At 42.9% G+C, this 22,545-nt stretch overlaps 1 protein-coding gene across 7 annotated transcripts in view; it reads right to left on the bottom strand.

Moving 5' to 3' along the window:
* The window catches only part of EXTL3 (exostosin like glycosyltransferase 3), a 133,467-nt gene that overhangs the window by 27,170 nt on the left and 83,752 nt on the right, over positions 1-22,545 (bottom strand). For 4 of the 7 annotated variants that reach the window (XM_015145080.3, XM_077943357.1, XM_077943360.1 and 1 more), the window contains exons 2-3: positions 13,204-13,297; positions 8,552-11,174 (exon numbers count right to left, since the gene is read on the bottom strand). In XM_015145080.3, the coding sequence (XP_015000566.1) occupies positions 8,552-10,699 (2,148 nt within the window). In that variant the 5' untranslated portion in view covers positions 10,700-11,174; positions 13,204-13,297. Of the gene's footprint in view, positions 1-8,551; positions 11,175-13,173; positions 13,298-22,545 lie in introns of all 7 variants that reach the window. The other 3 variants (XM_077943359.1, XM_077943361.1, XM_077943358.1) reach the window with 1 other exon arrangement.

Here is a 22,545-nt window from a genome sequence, read left to right as displayed (position 1 = left end):
AGTGTTTAATGGCTAAACAAAAGCTCAGCAAACCAACTATTATCCATTCTGGCACCAAAATCAGAAGAACAAAGAGGCTCAAACATTTCTAAATGCAGGCTGGGCGCAGTGGCTCACGCCTGTAATCCCAGCACTTTGGGAGGCCGAGGCGGGCAGAACACAATGTCAAGAGATCGAGACCATCCTGGCCAACATGGTGAAACCCCTTCTCCAATAAAAATACAAAAACTAGCCAGGTGTGGTGGTGTGCGCCTGTAATCCCAGCTACTCAGGAGGCTGAGGCCGGAGAATTGCTTGAACCCAGGAGGCAGAGGTTGCACTGAGCCGAGACTGTGCCACTGCACTCCAGCCTGGGCGAGAGCGCAAGACTCCGTCTCAAAAAAAAAAAAAAAATTTCTAAACGCAGACTCACAGATTAACATGGCCTCTAAGAATCTGAGAAAAGACAGGTTGAACATAACAGAAACCAGTCAACCAGAGGGACTGTGTCATGTTTAGGAAAGGTTCTCATTTTTGTTGAAGTCGTTTTGTTTCAAATTAAAACAACACTCTTCCCCCGACCCCACAATACTGGCTATTTCTTCATGTTACTCTAGCACATTGCTATTAGATGCCTTATGATTACACCTTAGTAACTTGTGAACAGGAAAACTCACTTTCAAGTTATTGCTTTAATTACTGGTATGACATTAACCAAAATGGATAGACCATAGTGCCTGGCAACATAGCAGATGTTCAGCAAATGTTTTATAAATGAATGAATGAGCAGAAAATAGAACATAATTTAGCCCTGCCATTCTATTTACAGAATATGAAATAAAGACTTGAGAAGTTTCTAGATCAAAATTATAAGTAAACATTCAATATCTGTAATAATCTTAAAGAATGATAACTAGAGAGGAATAGGAAACCTCTTAGTATTTACTGTAGTTTTCTATAGCAAAAAACCCATCCACCTACATCAAGCCAGGAGCACTCTTTGCTTGGCTTGTCTCACACACAGGGCTCCCTGACGGTGCCTCGCTTGCTCTTCTGCACAATATCATTCACGGGACCCTTGACCTCCCATCACAAAGGAAAAGGGACAGCAATCGTGGCCTAGAACGCTGCCACCTCTGAAATTTGGCCATTTAAATACACTTGAAATGCCCTTTTTCTCTTTAAGATTATATCCAGCCCAGGCCGGGCGCGGTGGCTCAAGCCTGTAATCCCAGCACTTTGGGAGGCCGAGACGGGAGGATCACGAGGCCAGGAGATCGAGACCATCCTGGCTAACACGGTGAAACCCCGTCTCTACTAAAAAATACAAAAAAAAACTAGCCGGGCGCGGTGGCAGGCGCCTGTGGTCCCAACTACTCGGGAGGCTGAGGCAGGAGAATGGCATGAACCCGGGAGGCGGAGCTTGCAGTGAGCTGAGATCCGGCCACTGCACTCCAGCCTGGGCGGCAGAGCGAGACTCCGTCTCAAAAAAAAAAAAAAAAAAAAAAAAAAGATTATATCCAGCCCAGCCATGCCCAATAATCTCCATCCTCCAACAAAACACATACATGCATAATACATCCCTATAGCAAATCCGTATCTGAGAATGAAACTTAACATCATGCCATCACACAGGCAAGAAAGGAAACGGCAACTGATCTTAGTTCTCCATCATCCCCTTCCTCCAACTTAAAAGAGGAACCCATCAGAGAACTCAGGACAGGAAAATCAGATCCAGGAAGAGGCACACAGTCATGCCCACCTAACTCAGGAGGACCTAGGTAACACAGCTTGGAGTGAGTGGGGAGGGAGGTGAGTGACAGAAAGAAGATGACAGAAAGAGGACTACTACTACATCATCATCATCATCATCATCATCGAGACGGAGTCTTACCCTGTCACCCAGGCTAGAGTGCAGTAGGATGATCTCGGCTCACTGCAACCTCTGCCTCCCGGATTCAAACTATTCTCCTGTCTCAGCCTCCTGAGTAGCTGGGATTATAGGCGTCCGCTACCGCCCCTGGCTAATTTTTGTTTTTTGTTTGTTTTTTAGCAGAGACGGGGTTTTCACCATCTTGGCCAGGCTAGTCTCAAACCCCTGACCTCGTGATCCACCCATCTAGGCCTCCCAAAGTGCTGGGATTACAGGTATGAGCCACCACACCCGGCCGAGGACTACATTATTTAAGGGATTCATTCAATAAACGTCAAGTGATGGGGCAGAAAGCAAGAAAATGCAAAGGAAGGAAAGAGAATAAGAAGGTAACAGTGCATTGGTTTTCCATTTATAACTTTACATATGGATGTCATACAGTACAAACAAAATTGTACATGTTTTAAATGACACAAGTCTATTTTAACTTCTAAGAGAAAAAGTTGCCAATGATCCCAGTGCAAGTGTAGGTAAAAAACCTAGGTTAGCAGGTCAACAAATGAGAGAATGCAGATAAAGACCATCCACAGTGCCTAGCACACAGAAAATGCCCAAAAACTGTTAACAATTATTATAACATGATATTAGCACAGTCTCTATTTTAATTGTCATACACTTTACATGTATATTTTATATTCTGTATGTATTTTAATTTATACATTTTCTATATTTTATATACATATTTTAAAAAACAAGTTTGTGCTTCTCCAGGAAATGTGCATGCAGAAAAAAAAAAGAAAAAAAATACATATCTATTGGCAGAAGTCCTAAGACCTGGGGCTGGCAGTGGCTCACACCTGTAATCCCAGTACTTTGGGAGGCAGAGGTGGGCAGATCACCTGAGGTCAGGAGTTCGAGACCGGCCTAGCCAATATGGCAAAACCCCGACTCTACTAAAAATACAAAAATTAGCCGAGCATGGTGGTGTGTGCCTGTAGTCCCAGCTACAAGGGAGGCTGAGGTACGAGAATCACTTAAACCAGGGAGGTGGAGGCTGCAGTGAGCCAAGATCATGCCACTGCGCTCCTGGGCAACAGCGTGAGACTGTGTCTCAAAAAAAAAAAAAAAGTCCTGAGTAATACAGGCATCAATTAGTCAAGTGACCTGAAGCAACAGAATTATCACAGTCTCAGATTCCTTACTTTGAATTAGTAAAAAGAGTATACATAAACTAAGAGGGGAAGACACTACCTCAAGAATCAATTTGCTGCAATTAGTAAATTATGCAACATGACTTTCCGGCAATTCCTTTAAACTTCTGCATTTCTTGCTATTCATTTTTGGTTTGGGGTAGCCTTGTTTTATATAATTTTCCTTTGCAGCCATACAGCCCATTCGCAAACAGAAAGCCACAGCTATAGCCAACAAGTTATTAAATCAAATGTTGTCAAAGAGAAAATCAAACCACCCAGATGTGCCAGCTCCTAGTGAAGTGCACCAGACCTTGCACAGTCTTGGACCTGGAGAAGCTGGACAAGGTTTTTCCTGCTGGCTTCACCTAGCTATCACAATTTTAGGAAATTATCATCTCATTCGTTCAAGGGACATTTTTAAAAGTAGAGTGGGCAGAGATAAAAAATACAGCTTACCAACACTTTAAGGAGTAAGCCCTGAGAACGATCTCCACTCTCTTGCCTGAGGTCTAGCCAGAAGCCAAGCCTCTTAGCCTGAGAGGCAGAGTCCCCATCCAGAAAGTTCCTGACGCCAAGAGTGCACTACAGATGCTACTGGGGAGAGAGCATGAAAATAACTCCCCTGGAATGATATTTACATCAGAAAAATAATTTTGTATCTCTCTCTCTCTCTTTTTTTTTTTTTAGAGACAGGGTCTCCTTCTATCACCTAGACTGGAGCACAGTGGCACAATCACAGCTCACCGCAGCCTTGAGTTACCATGCTCAAGCAATCCCCCCCACCTCAGCTTCCCAAGAACCTGGGATTACAGGCATGCATGATGCCTGGCTAATGTCTTCTATTTTTTTGTAGTGATGGGGTCTCCCTATGTCAGCCAGGCTGGTCTCAAGCAATCCGCCCGCCTCAGTCTCCCAAAGTGCTTGGACTACAGGCATGAGCCACTGTGTCCGGCACTATCATTTTCATTTGGAAAAAAAAAAATGCATTCTGACCTCATCACTTCCACAGACCTTGCAGTCTGCAAGGATGTATGCTATGCTGATCTCTGAACTGGTTCTCTCCACCACCGCTCCTCACCTAGGCTACTGCGAGTCTTTTTGCTTCTGCTCTTTTCCCCATAGTTCCATAAAAATCATGTGCCTCCTCTGTTCAACACCCTCCAAGGGCATCCTAAGGCAGAGAGGATAAAACCCAGACAAGCGCGACCTGCGCTGTCCTGCACCTGCTGGCCCTACCGCCTACTCCAACCTCCTTCAAACATGCCACCCAGATGCACTGGGTATTGCTTCTGGCGCTTGCCGTTCCCCATACATCCCTCCAGAATGTACGTGGCGTTCTCGCTCGCTTCATTCAGGCTTCTGCTCAAATGTCATCCCTTCTAAGAGCCCTTCCAAGGCACCCTGTGTAAATTAGCCATACCCTTTATGAAGAAAAGAATGAAAAACTAAGACTCAGGGATGGGCTGCCAAGAGACTGTCTCAGCAATCAGTGAGTATACAGTGTGAAGAGAAGCAACGTCTTGAGTGAGCTAGACTACACTGTTAGTAACTGAAAGACGTCCCTTTCCTAACAGCCCACATGTTACAACTCCAAAAGGACAGATTCTAAAACGGCCACCCTACTTACTATTTTCCAGAGTATAAAGCAGAGTAAGGAAGATGTGTCAACTGGTCAAAGTAGTAACTGAAACCAAAATTTTTTTTTTTTTTTTTTTTGAGACGGAGTCTGGCTCTGTCGCCCAGGCTGGAGTGCAGTGGCGCGATCTCGGCTCACTGCAAGCTCCGCCTCCCGGGTTTACGCCATTCTCCTGCCTCAGCCTCCCGAGTAGCTGGGACTACAGGCGCCCGCCACCTCGCCCGGCTAGTTTTTTGTATTTTTTAGTAGAGACGGGGTTTCACCGTGTTAGCCAGGATGGTCTCGATCTCCTGACCTCGTGATCCGCCCGTCTCGGCCTCCCAAAGTGCTGGGATTACAGGCTTGAGCCACCGCGCCCGGCCTGAAACCAAAATTTTTAATGGGACTATCTATCAAGAAGAGATTACTTGGCGTTTCTGCCTCCAGAGAGTTGAGTAAGCTTCTGCCAGACCCAGTCTTCCCTCAGATGACAACTATAACCTCTGCACAAAAATCCCAAAAAAGCAATTTCCAGAAGGCACTAGAGAGTCAACAAAAGACAACCAATTATGGAGAGGTGCTAAAATTCAGAGGGAGGGAGTTACTGGTACAGGGAGAATTACTGTTGCTTCACCCTGAGAGCAAGCCAGAGTTGGTACCAAGAAAGACCGCTAAAACTCTCATACGAAACCTATGGTCTTTCTGGCCTGTAAAGGAAATGTATAAGGTAACCATAGCCCCTAGAAAGAAAGGAGAAAAATCCAGAAAGGAGAAAGCCAGAGAGGGGGAGCTCCAAGTTCTGTGTAGAAACTGCTCTGTCTCTGGCCCACCCCTAAGCCATGCATGCTTGGTGCAGGCTGTAAGCAGAGCAGCTACATATAAAATAACTCAACATGCGAGTGGCCATTCACGAGACAGGGCTTTTAGTCTGAGTCAATACAACTAACCACCTACTAAAACAAAAATATCAACACTTTCCAGAATAAACATCAAAGAAAACCATGCTGAGGCATACCACAAACTGCTGAAAACCAAATAAAAAAAAATTTCAAAAGTAGCCAGAGAAAACCACACCTTACATACAAGGAAACAAAAATCTGAAAACCACTGACATATCGTCAGAAACAACAGAGGCCTGGAAACAGTGGAATATCTGTCAGGTGCCATGAAAGTGGTGGTCCCCAATACAGTGGAGAGTTTTTCAAAAGCCTAGACCTCAAATCCTTTGGCATAACAATACTCTCTAGTTGGCTTTCATTAGGTATTTTGTTGTTGTGCTCCAGGAGCTAAGGGACCTGATTCACATGTTTACAAAATATACAAAAGCCAGGGAGAGAGCAGACACCCACCATCGCCCCTCTGTTTAGTAGTCCTACCCCATTCAACAGGAGACCCATTTCAACTGGTGACACTTCTCCCATCTCTCTACAAGTCCTGCCTCCTTGCCCCACCACCATCCCATTCGTGCTGAAGTTCTCTTTACACAGAGCATTTGAAACAGGACTGTTCAAGGGTGGTGGCAATAAAGATCACCTTCACTCTAAGCTAGATCTTTTTATGTAAGTAATTATTTAAAAGAATGAGAAATTTTAACATGTAAGTCCTATGGGGGATCCCTAAGACAATCCTTCTCCACTTAAAATAGCTGGTGCTCAATAGACTTCACAGCCCACAAACATCCAGCACTTATGCCTATTGTTAGTGGGAACCTGAGCATAAGAGAAGCCCGTAATGCCCAGCACTTTCTGAAATGGCACGGAGGTTCCTGGGTAGATCCACTGATGCCTGGGAACCTTGGTTTAAGCTAGCATACTGAATTGGCTATATCTACATCTTGACAGAAAACCCACTCTGAGGTGTATCATAGTAGTGCCATTTTTCTATAGCAGAGAGGGCTGCCAGTCTCTTTCTAGCTCTGATACCCAGGTACATCCAAGATGTCAGCAACTTCAACTGCAGGCCAGAACACCTGCCTCTCCTAGATACAAAGCACAACCAGAATATTTGCAGGATGGAGTGAAATTCTCCATCTGAAGCTACTTCCTCTTTTTTAAAAGGATCAGAAAAAAAACTTGTAATGCTAATATGAGAAAGCTGTTTAGAACGGCCTATTTGTAAAGTTTCTGGCATTTTCCATTAGGTATTATTGCGATGGGCTGCCCAACAGTCAGGACAACTTATTTCCCACGAGAGTTTTTTAAAAAGGATTCATTCTGGTAAGTTCTCGATGAATTTCAGTCAACTGGGGTGGTACTAGCTTCTCTACGTCCCTATCAAAATCAAAGAAAACTCAGGAAAAATGGAAAACAATGGCTTCTCTATTATTCCACTATTTGAGGAGCATCTATCTTTCACAGAGCAAATCCTTCTTTAATTTCAATGACAAAGTTGTAACAGAAAGAAAAAAAGTGAACTTTGAGAAGTCTATTAAAAAAACTCATTTACAAAACTTTGCTTAATATACAAAATAAACAGGGATAAAAAGGATTTATAACCCTACAGTCTTTGAATAGCTTCTGATTATAAATTCAATTAAATAAAAAAATAAGATTAGCAGCAGTAAGAAAAAATTTAAAGCAAAGAGGTACTTTGCACAGAAGGAAGCAGGCAGTAACAACTATGACACAAACAGAAATGATGCAGAGAGGATACAAGAAGCCTTTATGAGTGAAGTCAGTTAAAGCTGCCCACAGCATAGGCAAGACAAACATATTGGCTTCCATCTCCTTTAACATTAAGGGGCAAGAAGGAATCAAGTAAGTGAGCACCTTTCTAGAATTCTTAGTTGTCTTATCTTAGATTCCTCTTTAATGCAAGATCAAAAAAGCTAATTATCAAAGATCACAAAATGACTACTTAATCCCAGGTCTGTATCACGCCAAATCTCATACTTATTATACCATGCTGCTGCTTAGAAAAACAATTCAAATAAATTGGCTTCCCAGTGAAATACATTTTTTAAAAAACTAGACTTCTAGCAATGTGTGGCCCATCAGACCTTTTGCTACCTTTTGCCGGAAAGTAACTACATATGCAGCAGGTTAAATAGTTGGCAGTCTGCTTAAGACCTGCTCTAAGGCTGCACATTTAAGAGAGATGGTCGCCATCTCTCTTCTAGAATGCCAAGTTTCATTCTGAAGTGGATACACTCCTCAGAACTAAAGCCCTGTCCTACATATTTAGCTATTATTTTTCCTGTAAAATACAGCACCTAACCATGAGATGAAGTAAAGAATGAGAAAGAACCTACAAGACACCCTGGAAGGTTCCACTGGAGTTGGTTCTCCAACTCCAAAATATCAAACCCCAACCCCAGTCTTCCAAAAGACTTCTATGAATACCTGGAAAATGACACAGGCCTTCCTAAACCCTTTGGGAGGTGACTAAAGCTGCCGCTTCTGGAATCAGACACACTAAAGCTCAGCTTCTCCATTACTCACCATGATCTTGGGCAAATTCATTAACCTAAGCCTCAGCTCCCATATGAATAAGTTGAAGAAACAGTGATAATGATATGTCACAAAATGCTTATTATAGTGACTAGATGCTAAGTGCTTCCTAAATGGTAGCTTATCATTATCATCATCATCTTGTTGTGACATGGAAGAAGTCTATGGGATAACCGACAAGGTTTTGTATATTGAATATACAATCAGTTTTGGTTTTGGGGATCCTAGATTTAGGAAGTGAGTAACAGCAACAGAACTACCAAGGCTTGAAAAAGCAGCAAGCAAATCCTTCAGGAAGAAAGGAAACTATACAGGTTTTTCATGAGTATGAATGTATTCTCCTCTACTAGAAGTCACTATTGCTAAAGTGAAGGAAGATGGAAAAGGGATTAAGAGCGACACTATTTCATGCACCAAAACGAACTCTTCGTTTTTCTATTACCATGATGGGGACGCCAATGTCAGGCCACAGAAGGTCCTCTGATGGCAGCTTGGGAGAATTCCACACCACCACGACCTTGTTCAGGTAAGGGAGGCCGTTCAGCCTCTCTAAAGAGTTCATAAGCACTTCCTCCCGCTCATAAGTCAACATCACCACTGTGAACTGCTCTCGGGGAACATTGCCTCCAAGCGCTGCCTGAAACTCCTTGCCAGAACCCCCAGCTCCACCACCAATAGGCCGAAAGCCAGTCCCTGAGCCCAAGAATTTGGCCTCTGAGGGCAACACAGGGTCAAAGGGAGTGTGGGGGAAAAGATGGAAAGGCCCTGGGGCAGAGTTCCAGCTGCGGTAAAAGTCAGTGACAGTCAGAGTGAAATTGCGGAGGTATCTGGGTGAGGCGTAGGGCGGCTCTGTCTCCACTGGCCCCAGGTCCAAGTCCCCGTTGTCAGCCATGTTGGGGTCGGTTCCAGCCGCCTTGCCTGAACGGTGGGGGATCTCAGCTGCCGCCTCTTCCCGTATGGGAGCGGCTGGGATCTGGATGCGAGTCCTAATCATCGCCAGCACGGTATTAAAAATACTGTCAGCAGTGGAGAAGTAAGTCTCCCAGAGAAAGCGGCCTTGCCGCCTCATAGCCAGGAGGTCACTATCGGAGAGGCTTCTGAGCAGGAAATGAACCTCGGTAACACGAGGCTTGGGCACCACCAGGGCCGCCTCGTTCCACTGCAGCATGTCCTGGTAGGGAAGCTGCACCTGCTCCCCGAGCACCACCGGGACGGCACCAACTTCCAAGGCTTCAAAGAGCCGTGTTGCACACCCAGAGGAAATAACCAAGCGAGGGTCCCCGGGGGTGATGATGAGGGCGAAGGTGGAGAGCTTCAGCAATTCCAAGCGGTCCTCCCGCTCCCCACACAGCGCCCACTCAGTCGGCAGGCTGGGTTTGGGCTGGTTTTTGCAGGTGAATTCCACCAGGACCTGATCCAGCTTGCTGTCCTGCACCGCCTTCAGGGTGGCAATGATCCGGTCATCGTAGTCAGCAGGAGGGTCGCCCTCCATTTCCTCTTCGAAGGAGCGGGCCTCCTGAAGGCTAGACCTCAGAGACTCAATCTTCTCGCCCTGGAAGGTGAAGAGATATTTCCGCTTCACCGGCACCTGTGGTGGGATTTCCATGAAGTTGGGCTCAGACATGGCATGGACCAGCGGCGATACGACCAAGTCAAAGCCAGGTCTGTACTGGACAGCGTAGAAGGTGGACTGGGCCACCATGGCACGGCCAGTACTGACGTTATATAGGAGGTTCTGTGTATCTGACTTACGCGACAGATTGATGATGACATGGTTGTGTCCATCTGTCCGCCAGTGTGGCAGGGAATGCAACTGCTTCTCCAGCTCAGCAGGCCGCAGCACCACCGGCTCCTGCATCTCTCCCACTAGTATCACGTAAAGGCAGGCAATGTCTGCGTTTTCTGTAACATAAACGTTAGCTCGTGCTGTTGCCTGAAAAGCCTGCTTGACCAAGGGATCCAGGTAGCTGCCAAAGACAAACTGGTCACTGTCATAGACATAGACCGGAAAGCCAGAGGTGAGAGGGCAACGAGAATAATCAAAGCAGTTGTGCAGCCGGCAGCCCCGAGTGGCCTTCGGGGGAGGGAGGCCTGCATCGTCCTTCTCTGGGAGCAGTCGGATGGGCAGGGACAGCTTGGGCTGGTTCTGGGCCATGAGCTCCTTGTAGGAATGCTCGGTCTGGCTGATGACATTCTTGAGCTGGAGCAGGTCCTGCTTGGCATTCTCGATGCTCTTCTTACAGGCTTCGATCTTCAGATTCAGCTTGGCGATCTCGCTGTTCAGCTCTTGGCGCTTGGCCTCCAGCTGCAGGAGCTCTTCACTCACCGACTCCCGGATGCGGCACAGATCCAGCACGTGCTTCACCTCGCACAGCTCGTTCCCCACCCGGGGGCCAAAAATCCGCTTGCCTGCCTCATCAGCCTCATCCAGAGTGGTGAGGTAATAGTGGGCGATGAGCGGGAAGAAGACCAGGATGACAAAGAGCGTGAAGCTGAGCCACGTGAGGCGAATGCGGTTGGACCAACGCAGCATGCAGGTCTGACCTCCGTTCCCCACGCCCCCATTCCGCAGCATGGTATAGCCTGTCATGAGTCCTCTGCAGCCTGCCCCCCAGATCACGTCGGGTCACTCGCCATAACCATGGGTTGCTATTCCACAAAACTATCTCTGTTTCACTGACGCGTTTCCGGAAGAGTTAGTGTGCTCCCTGGACAAGGCACCAAATAAAATGGAAATTTCATTTTCCTCAGCTGCAGCTGAAATGGTCTCTGACCCTATTCCAGAAGATTTTAAGTTCTGGCTGTTGACCAAAGAACATGTCCTTAATCTTTATCAAACGGTAAAAGGTGCCACATTCTTGCTGCGATGAAAGGGAGGAAGTACCTGATGATGAAACCCAGAAAAAACACCCTGGAATCAGACAGACTTTCTCAACTGCCATAGCTCTTGTTTCTTGGCTTTGCTGACCAACAAGTATGCATAGTGTCAATTCACAGTTATACAGTAATGGGTTAGAACAGAAATAAATGCCAGCTTCTTACAATGCCTTTGCCAACAATCAGGCCTGCAAAAGAAAGAGAACCATGTCAGTCTTGAAGAGATTATGTTCAACACCCCCACCACCATACATTTCTAGAAAATGCTTAAATCTTAGATGGAACAACGGCTAGAACACTGGCTGTGTCTCAAAGAACATTACAATGACAATGTAGAGATGCTGTTTGTTGTTTGGTACGGGTATTTTACTTGGGGCAATAAATGGATAAGTGCCCCCAAAAAGCTGCAGTTTACAACCCCTCCCCACTTCTTATTTAACTGGATCTAGAGTGGCATTACAGCCCTATAACACAATGACCAACTAAATTCACGGGACAAAGATGTCCACAGTCTCATTTTCTTATCTGTTCCATACCTGGGCATCATCTTTAGATGAAGAGAAATACCTTCCTAGCCAACTTGGGTAGTTTATGTTTACTCCTAACCTGTAAGTCTTCTTTGGAAATACTTTACAAAAAAAGACTCTGAAAAGCTTAATTTGTTCAACATAGAGTTGAAAGGGTTGAAGAGAACTCTTTTGATCTGTATCCAGTAGTAGATGCAGTAATCCTGAGACAAAATGTATTTCCCAGTTTGCTTCTCATTTATCTTCCATTAGCAGACATCATGTGCTCTTTCTTAAAATATAAATAGTAACTTGCTCTTTTAGAAAGAACACTATACTTAGAAATGAGAGACATTCGTTCTCATTCTTTGCTGACAGATTTGCTATCAGACCTCGGTTTCCTAGTCTTCTAAAATGGAGATAGGTGCGTGGAGATGGCAGTGCACCACAATGCTGTGACACAAAGTAGAGTGGACGGGAGGATGCTTGAAGCGACTCAGTCCCTCAACGACACTCCCAGCCCTGCTCTCTCACCAAGCTTCACTGCCACTGACTACAGAGGCTTGCCACTTGCTTTCCCTCAAACTCAACAGAGCTGGAAGCAAATCATAATATTCTATGCCAGGGAATATTCCCGGTTTCTTTTTTCATTCTTCCAAAAAATATTCACCATACTCTTAACAGGGCTAAGACATGCTAAATATAACTGTGGGAGAATCTAGGATGTATAATCCTTGACCTCATGGAACTTCCTTCAGCCTAAGAGATAAGATATAAACAAACAAGGGTACACGTAGCATAAAATGAGTAGGAATTCACAGAGGCACAACCACTTTTTCTAGCCTCTACCTCTGTCAAAGATGTTTAACTATTAAAGGTGTAATACTCTTCTCTCCTTTTTACCATTTTTATAAACATAATTTTTTTTCAGAATAAAGATTTCTTAAAACATTCTAACATTTTTTCAAGTAACATTTGATTTCATTGTAACATTTGATATTAAATTTTAATCTGTCAATAAATTATAATAACAATTTCTAAAGAAAAGGGGACATTAGGCCAGGCATGGTGGCTCACGCCTGTAATCCCAGCACTTTGGGAGGCCAAGGCGGGTGGATCACCTGAGGTCAGGAGTTTGAGACCAGCCTGGCCAACATGGCGAAACCCCATCTCTACTAAAAATACAAAATTAGCTGGGTGTGGTGGCACGCAACTGTAATCCCAGCTACTCAGGAGGCTGAGGCAGGAGAATCACCTGAACCCGGGAGGCGGAGGTTGCAGTGAGCGGAGATCCCACAATTGCACCCCAGCCTGGGCAACAAGAGTGAAACTCCATCTCTTAAAAAAAAAAAAAGAAAGAAAAGAGGATATTAGAATTGGCTAACAGCAAAGAATGAGAGGAGGGAAATGATGGTGTGAGTCACTTCGTCCATTAGAAAGAACATCTGACAAGACATCAGACCTCAAGTTGATGATAATATTAATAAAAGTTTTAAGTATTTGGATAATCTAAACTTGGATAATTAGCAGCTGACCAAATACTCGAATTTACATTATCCTTGTGATTCACATGTTTAAATCTCTTGCTTTCAAAAGAATCTTCTTTGCACTTATGACCAAATTGTAACAAAGAAACAACAGAATGGAAGAAAAAGAAAAGAAGGCATAATCACGTAATCACCGCAATCCAGCTGACTCATTCCTTTCTCACCATGTGTTTCAGGATCCTTCCTTCCTCTGACTTGTGTAGCATTACACTTCAACACATGATTTCTTGAAAGAGTGAACCTCCAGGGCTTGCTCTCCTGATTAAAAAAAATTAAGCAAAAACAAAAATAGAACAGTGACACGCTATTAGAAAAATACTCAATACTGAAAGTGCTATTAAACAACTTATTTACTGTCCCCTATGAAAAGATTTCTCTCATGTATATGAGGTCACCGAATAATTTACTGTCCAAACAGACTCTTTTAAGTGGAAAGGTAGACTTTTAATAAACACACCGTGACAAGTGGTATACAAGGGGACTCACGCAGGCAAACCATCCAGACAGACGTTACCTATTTATGTGCTCTAAGGTGGAATAAAACCAAACACTAAAATATGGAAAAGTCCTTACTTGTTGAAAGTATATACTGAGATATTTACAGATGAAATATTATTGGAATTTGCTTCAAAATAAACAGGATGAGGGTGGCGGGGAGTGTTTGCAGGTAGAAATCAACCCAAGATCAGCCGTACGCTGACTGCTGTTGACAGTGAATGATGGGTACCCATGGGGGCTTATTATATCACGCTCTCTGCTTTTGCCTAGGTTTGAAATTTTTCATACCAAAAATTCAAAAAGATACCACATACAGTGTCTAAACACGGGTTTTTAAAAAGTCATTTGGAGACTGACTATACTTAGTGTAATATTTCTAGTGCTACCAACTTACATATAAGCAGAGCTGAGAGTAAAAACAAACATTCTCACAGAAACCAATAATTCAACAATGATTCAAAAGAATGCATCCCCACTAAATTCCCATCTCTTTTACTGGAGCCAGGCAAAAGCATCGTCCATGTCCAATAGCATTAGCATTCCTTCCTAAACAGCTAATTAAATTATTTCAAGCTGAAAGAAAAAGAATACTCTCAGAATCTCTTCTGTCATTCTCTGGAAAATGACAATAAATATATCAGCCTCTAGAATAAATGTCACTGAAATAATGATAAGGAGGAACCTTCAGATTTTTTACTCCATATACAATGTACATGTCTAATTCATTCTCCGTCACCTGCCACAGCATTTCATGCTTAACTTGCCAGCTGGCCTCCATTCCTGCCCCTACAATGCACTCCACACACAGCGACCAGGACCATCTTGAAACGTGACTCAGACCACGCCTCCCCTCTTGGTATTTTCAAGGCTGCCCACCGTACTGCCGGGCCCCCCAGACCCATCTCAGTTACCATCACTGTTCCCCTTGCTCTCTCAGCTTCGGCCACACTGGCCTCCTCTTACCTCCTCGACTATGCCAAGCTTCTCGCTCTCACCTGTTTTGTCTGAAATGTTTTTCCCCAGGCTTCTGCCTGGCAGACTCTTTCTTATCCTTCAGGTCTCAACTTTCCTGGCATTCTCATTTAAAGTTGCCTTTCTTACTCCCTGATGGCCTCTGGCTCCGACCCACTGATTTACTTCCCAGTATCTTTTAATTTATTAATTCCCTCCCTTCCCCACCAAAGCCTAATCCTCAAGGGGAGGAACCCTTTGTGCTTGGATCACTGCTGGGTGGCCAGCACCCAGCCCCGTGTCCGGCACACTGTACACACTCTATAAATATTTGTTAAATAAATGAGTCGTACAAACTCACTTCCTCATCCTACAAACTCTCAATTCTCCCCTGGACTTCCAGGAAGCTGTGCTTTTTTAGTGTTCCATCTACTTCCCTGACTCATCCTCCCTTTCTGCTTTGCTGGGACCCAGTCCTCCTACCTCATACTGAACGTGTTCCCCATGGCTCTCAACATAATGTTAATGAATCCATGAACAAATAATGTATTGAATACACTGTAAACTACAGAGAGAGAACTTCAGAGTCGGGAGGCAGCTGGATGGCCATATGGACCTGCAGCTAGACTACCTGACTCAGGACGCAGCTCAGCCTTGAGAATTTCGGAATGTTACATAATCTCCCTGAGCTCATTTCCTCCTTTGTAAAGTGAGGCTGAAAATCTCTGCCTACTGCCAAAGTTACTGCACAAATTAAGTAAGATATTATAGATGGAAGAAAAAAAAAACGGGAACATGGCTAAAACAGTGCTTAGAGGAAAATGTATGCACGAATTCTTATATTGAAGAAAAGTCTCAAATCAATCACCTATGCTCCTCCTTCAAGAACCCGGAAAAAAAACAAAACCTAAAGAGCAGAAATCAACAAAATCAAAAACAGAAAAGCGGAAGAGAAAAAGCAAAAAGCAAGAAAACAGAGGTTTGTCACTGGTTTGACAAACCTGCAAGAGTGACAAAGAAAAAAGGGAAAAGACACAAATTTCCAGTACCAGGAATGAAACAGGGACTACCACTGCAGGCTACAAACAACTCTACACACTTCAGTGAAATGGACCAACTCCTTGGAAAACACAAAGTACCACAACTCATCCAATAGGGAATAATCTAATTTGTTTTATAACTATTAAGTAAATTGACTTCATACTTTTAAAAATCCCAAAAAGGAAATCTCCAGTCCCAGATGGTTTCACTGAAGAATTCTACTAAACATTTAAAGAAAACTAAACACCTACTCTACGCTGTCTCTTCCAGAGGAAGGAACACTTCCCAGTTCATTTTATAAACCTAGCATTGCCCTGACACTAAAGCCAAACAAAGACAGTACTTAAAAAAAAAAAAAAAAAAAAGACCACCACAAGCCAGGCACTGGGGCTCACGTCTATAATCCCAGCACTCCAGAAGGCTGAGGGGAGAGGATGGCCTGAGACCAGCCCTGGCAACACAGTGAGACCCCACCATCTCTAACAACAACAACAACAAAAAATTAAATTAGCCAGGCATGGTCCCAGCTACTCGAAAGGCTGAGGTGGGAGGTGAGATCATACCTGGGTGACAGAGCATGACCCTGCCTCAAAAAAAAGAAAAGAAAAGAAAAGAAAGAAAACTACAAAAAAAATCTCTCATGAATATAGACACAAAAAAACTCAACACAATATTAGGGACAGAATTCAGTGACATATAAAAAGAATCCCATTATATTGCATTTAAGTAGGGAAGTCTTAAGTATTTTAATATAGTTAATCCTATCCAGAAGCATAAAAAGTCTCTCCACTTACACCTTCATTTCTCCTATCAAAGTGTCTTGCATTCTCACCCGTGCTGTGTACCTCATATTAAGGCAGTTTGCATTTTACACTTCCTGCCCATGCCCTCTCCTGGTTCTCTTTCTCTGACCCCTTTTCACTGCTCCCCAAATGTAGCTGTTCCCGCAGGCTTGTCCTCGACCTCTTCTCTGCCTTCACCTCCCAGAATTTGCCAGTGAGCTTCGGTTAGCCCCGGATTGGCTGACTCTCAAATTTACTTTTCCCATCTTCACCTCCCTCCTGATATCCTTTTTCCAGTGGTCAGCAACACAGCCATCTACACGTCAAAGGTCCAATGGCAGCAAGCACATCTTCTATGACTAGAAGGGGATTGTGACAGTGTCTTCTCCCAGGGGGAAAAAAACTAAAATAGTTGTATACAGAGATTTATCATTCAGATTGTGGCCAGCGTCCTACCTTTTACTCTTTTCCCTAATTAGACATTTTGGTGACAAATGCAAAGTAGAAATCTCTATCTGCTAGCTATTCACTGAACGGCTGAACCAAGCTGTAGCCCTGGAAAGCTACAATGTAATCACTCTGTTTCAGAGTCTGAGCAGTGGGCTGAGAAGTCGGGGCTCAGAGTTCCAATCCAGAACTGTGCACGTGCTGGTGTTCCCCTTCACCTTCTCACCCCTCCACCTCCAAGTACCAGGGCCCTCCTCCTCTCGCATCCCTTATCTCAACAGCAAACTGCGATTATCAGCAGGAACATTACTCACGGCCTTGCTTTCAAGAGTTTGTTGATATAACAACCATCCTACGACTTGACTTTTCTCCTTGTAAAACAAAAACACTGATATTGAAACTTCCCATCTCGGATCTGGGATATGTCTCTATTTAGGTCTTCTTTCGCGTCTTTTAATAAAACTGTATAATTTTATACGCAGAAAATTATCAGACTACAATGCAGCTCTGACAGAAAGAAAAAAAGTTAAACTACACTAAAACACTCACCTGGAGAGACAGGAGGCGCAACGGGGAAGAATGGAGTCACTGCTCCATCTGGCTATTATGCCTTCCACGTGGAAGGTATGAAGGGCGAACAGGGCGAGAAACAGAGAGGCTAGACGCTTTCCAGATGTTCCCAGTGAAACCTTCAATGGCCTCTAATATCTTAAATAATTATGATAATAGCTAACAGGTACTGAATGCTCACTATATGCCGGGTTAAACCTACTACCACATATTCCTCAACACACTCACTTAATCCTCACAACAATCTCGTGAAGTGGATTTACTGTTATTCCTGTTCTGTACATGAGGAAACCAAAGCACAGAGGCTAATTAGCCATAAGTCACCCTTGTTACGTGGTGAAACTTGAATTCAAACCAAAGCAAGCTGACTGTAAGGCTCATACCTTTAATGCCTTAATTATGTTACACTGTCTATATTAATACAAGTAACAATGCAAGCAGGCACACACACATGCCTATCATATGTATTTTTACATTCTCCATATCACTGCTACTCCACTGTAACCATGAATAATAATTACAATTGAAACACATAATATTCCTCCAAAACCGAAAGTCAACACTATATTCAAAGTATCTACCTGCTAAAGAGAATAGCAGACTTAGAGCAAAATATGTTTGCCAGTGTGCCTTTGACCCACCTGTATATCTGTGCTTATAGTACCATTTTCTCTTTTTCATTTAGGTCAAAATGGGCCCATCAAGTGGCAGAACTCCATGACAACCCAGGTGCGGGTTCTACAGAGCTGTCTGCACGTTGCTGCCATTGCTGCCATCACCAGGAGCCCTTCCAATTAGGTAAAGAGAGTTCTCCACAGGAAACCATTTCAGTGAGGTCGTTGAAAGCAGTATTTCAGAGGATTGTTTTGTTTTGAAGTACTAACAACCCAAAAAAACATCATTTCCTGATTTCCTTACTAAGTACAGGCATGACAAACAGCCTGTCAAGGCAAGACAGTACCTAGTTCGTGAAGTCAGGAAGTATGTTAATAAGCACTAAAACACATTTCCCAACGCGATCACTGATTTGTCTTCTGTTTAAAAAAAAGGCACTTCCCAGGGAAGCTAATTGTAGATAAAGAGTAAGCTGTAAGAACTACATATAGACACTTCCCAAGTTACAGGAGACCAAGGCTCTATGTTTTCACAATCCAACGACCACAGTGGTTTCTTACTGGATAATTTAGCCTGGATGAAAAAAGCGAAATAGAACATCCTCAGCAATTAAAAAAACAAAATGAAGTGTGAAAAACTGGTTGTGCCTTGACCTACTGACTCGAGAGTGAAGATTATGATGCAACCAGAGAACCGGAGTTTGAGCCACCCTTATGGCTGTTAGAAAGGGAAAACAAGTTATTCTTTGGGTTTAAGAGCAGATTTCTAAATCCCAAGGTGTTCCCCAAATGCCACTAGCAGACAAATCACAAAATACAAAAGGAACTCATCAATAAGTGGTGAGCATTCCTTCCGCTGCTCAATATATAGATACTAAAAAGGAAAATGAGGCTATTGATTACCCCAAGTCATCTGTTTATTTGGCAACAAACCTGAGCCCAGAAGTCTCAACTCGCTGGGTAAGTCCTCAATTTGAAAATTATGCCATTGCCTTACCTGTTTCCCTTCCCACCAGTTTGCTAATGTCCCACAAATCCAAATCGTATTGTCTTACCAGGCAAGTTTAACTAGGTGTAAAAATCAGATTCACCACTTAAGAATTTTTTCAAATAATAAACCGTGGCCCAAGCTACTTTAACTAAATCGGAATTCCTACGTGTGGGGGGCCAAACTCCTGCAGTTTGACGAAGTTCCCAGGTGATTTTAATGCAGAGCACACAACCCTAACTCCAAAACCATTGGTCTAATGAAGAACTGATAGTAATGGAGATTCAGATTGATGGCAGCCGAATCAATGTAACTGTAGACAGCTGAAGAAGACAAACAGCACTATCCCTTAGCTAATGCAGAAAGTCCACACTACAATGCACCACACGCCCTTGGAAGATGGGGAGAAGAGGGCTTTATCATAATTGCTACTGATTTATATTTACAGTGTGCTAGGCACAGTACTCTAGATAACACACTTCACACATATTATCTCATTTCATCAGCCACATGGGATTACTGTCTTTCCCACTTCACCGATGAAGCAGTGGCATATCACTGAGGCTAGGAAATTTGTTCAACGCAATACAGCAACCAAGTTACAAATCCAGGTCTGTATGACCTACAGCCCTGTATACTGCTTCTCACTTATCTACCATTTGTTTACTTAGAGGATTCATTTTGTCTTAATTCATTTTACAATCAATATGTATTACTTTTGTAATTAAAAATATTACCTTGTTGCAATCTTTTTTAAAAAACACCTCACTACATTTTTCAATAAATAATGTGACACATCTATTTGGAAAAAAAAAATAAAGTCAGATTACTACATGACAAACCAAATCCAAAAATAAGTTCCAGATGCATTCAAGAGTTAATTATAATAAATGAACTGTAACAAGAAAAGGAAAACATAAGTGTAATTTCATCTCAAGTTAAGCATAGCCACTTTTCCAGGAATCCAAGCAGAATTAAAATCCAGAAATGTTCAACAGGTTTGACTCTATAAGAATCAAAGGATTCTAAGTATTCAGAAGGGAAAAAAAGCTTAAATTTGATTAAAAACTGGGAAGCCTGCGCAATATGACAGAATTTTAAAAAGGCAATCAACAGTGGTCAACGGATATAAACAAGAAATTACACAAAAAAGGGTTCAAGTGATAAACATGTTTATATATTTAACCTTCCTAGCGATCAAAGAAATGCACATTTCAAACAAGATACTGTGGTATTTTCCACTAATAAATCATCAAAGAATTGTAAAATTATAATATCTGGTGCTAAGCAGGATCCAGGGTAAACATTCCCACACTTGGCTGCTGGGATTGCAAGTTGGCACACCTTTCTGGAGCACAATTTGGCAGTAATAGAAACAGTGAAACTGTGCCTGTCCTCTTTCCCTGTAATTCTATCCCAGAAATTATTCTTAAAGAATCATGAGTGAGAAAAAAGATTTAACTTCCAAAATGTTCGTACTAAAACATTAAAATAAAGTGATTAGAGTACAACTCTGAACTATGCTGGCTGCCACAATGTGGCAGGTACTCTTGTGTCAGTAAAAAGGTAAACTGAAAAGTAATTTGCCATTTGTAAGAAAAAAAACCTTCAAAATTTTCTTATCTCTGATTCAGCAATTTCACTTTCTAGGAATGTATTTTAGGTGAGCAAGATTTGTATATAAAGATGCAATCACCTCATTATTCTTTATCATCTATATAAAATATATAAATTAAATGTCCAAGACTAGGAGCAAGGTTAAACAATGTGTGACTGTCACTGATATGACTATCATACCATTAGGAAGCTTTTCAATGGTTTTAAATAAAAGGAAAAGATGTTCACAAGATAATGTTAACCGGAAAAATACAGATTCAAAGCCATATACGCCGTATAACAAGTTTAAAATGCATATGTATGTATTTCTGAATAGAAAAACAGAAGCAAAAACACCAACAGAGGCACTTCTAGATTCTGAAATTATAGGTCATTTCTGCATTCTTCCTGTCTTTCTCACTCTCCCTCCTAAAATGAGATGCATCATTTTCATAAGGGCTGGGTAGAGATGTAGAAACAAGGTTTTTAAATACGGTCTTCAGATGGATTTTGCTAACTTATTCTCAGAACAGTCAACTTAGTATACAAGTGCCTAGAGTATAAACTAATCTCTCTAACGCTTTCCACTTCTCCAAAACACATGATTTTTATTTTATGCTGTGGAGGCATACAACTGATGTCGTTCGTGCCCTGGGCCTCCCTGAATGAGACACAGAAAGTGAGGCAAGTTTGCTAAGCCATGCATAAATCAGTTTTTGGTTTGTTTTTTTTTTTTTAAGAGACGGAGTCTTACTATGATGTTGCTCAAGCTGGTCCTGAACTCCTGGACTCAAGGTGAGTGCTGGGATTACAGGTGTGAGCCACCGTGCCCAGCCTTAAATCAGCTTATGACTCGGGCATCCTCCTTCACCCTTCGTGGGTGAATTCAGCTTGAGACGCTTTACCATCCCATCATCATTACCATCTTTCTGATTCATCAGGCCCCCTAACTTCCCAGTTCCTCCTTCTTGACTCACAAGCTCCTTATCCTTTGTTAACTCATAAATTAAGGGGTTAGACCAGATGACCTCAAAGATCCTTTTAGACTCTAGGCCCTCAGTGACTGACAATTGTCTTGCTCCCAGAAAGCACAAAAACATGTTTTACTGTGGGGAAAATTTCACCACCCTATCTACTCAAGGCAGCAAGGCCATTTCCAAGACCTCCTTCTCGTTTCACCTCCAAGATTTCAAGCATAAGGCTTTCCTTTAAGGACCCTCTTAATTTTCCACAGACTCCATTAATAATTTGGGATCCCATCAACTATTTTCTGCATTTGAAGCCACTGTGCTTTTTATATTTTACAGCTCTATTTCAGAAACAAAGGAAGCCGGATGCTGCAGCTCACGCCTATAATCCCAGCACTTTGGGAAGCCAAGGTAGGTGGAAGTTCAAGACCAGCCTGGCCAACATGGTGAAACCCCATCTCTACTGAAAATACAAAATTACCCAGGTGTGGTGGCGCGCACCTGTAATGCTAGCTACTCGGGAGGTTGAGGCAGGATAATTACTTGAACCTGGGAAGCGGAAGTTTCCAGTCAGCTGAGATCATGCCATTGCACTCCAGCCTGGGTGAAAAAAGCGAGACTCTGTCTCAAAGAAAAAAGAAAAGAAAAACAAAGAAAGGAAGCCATGCTGGAAAGAGTACATCAAAATTGCTGAAAAAACATGTAAAAGCAAGTTGGAGAAGAGGTTTGAAAGAGAAAGCAGTCAACAAAGCAAACATCCAGGACGTTAACCATTAATGTTATTGACCAGTCCAAAAGGTACTGGATACAGCCAAATGAAGGAATATACCAAAGAAAAGGCATGTGTGTGAGGGGTGGCGCTCTAAGGCAGGCACCCGCAAGTGGCAGCTGTCTGCTTTTGTAGATAAAGATTCACTGGAATACAGCTTTGCTCATTCCGTTATGGATTCCGTTTGTATGGCTGCGTATAGTAGGCATTCTTATATATTATGTATATGATGCTTTCACTCTCCAACAGACTCTACAGTTCATCTTCCTATGGCTCCACTTC

This window comes from Macaca mulatta, chromosome 8 (assembly GCF_049350105.2).
Source record: "Macaca mulatta isolate MMU2019108-1 chromosome 8, T2T-MMU8v2.0, whole genome shotgun sequence".
In the NCBI taxonomy this organism is placed as follows: Eukaryota; Metazoa; Chordata; class Mammalia; order Primates; family Cercopithecidae; genus Macaca; species Macaca mulatta.
This window is presented reverse-complemented; position numbering and strand designations above follow the sequence as displayed.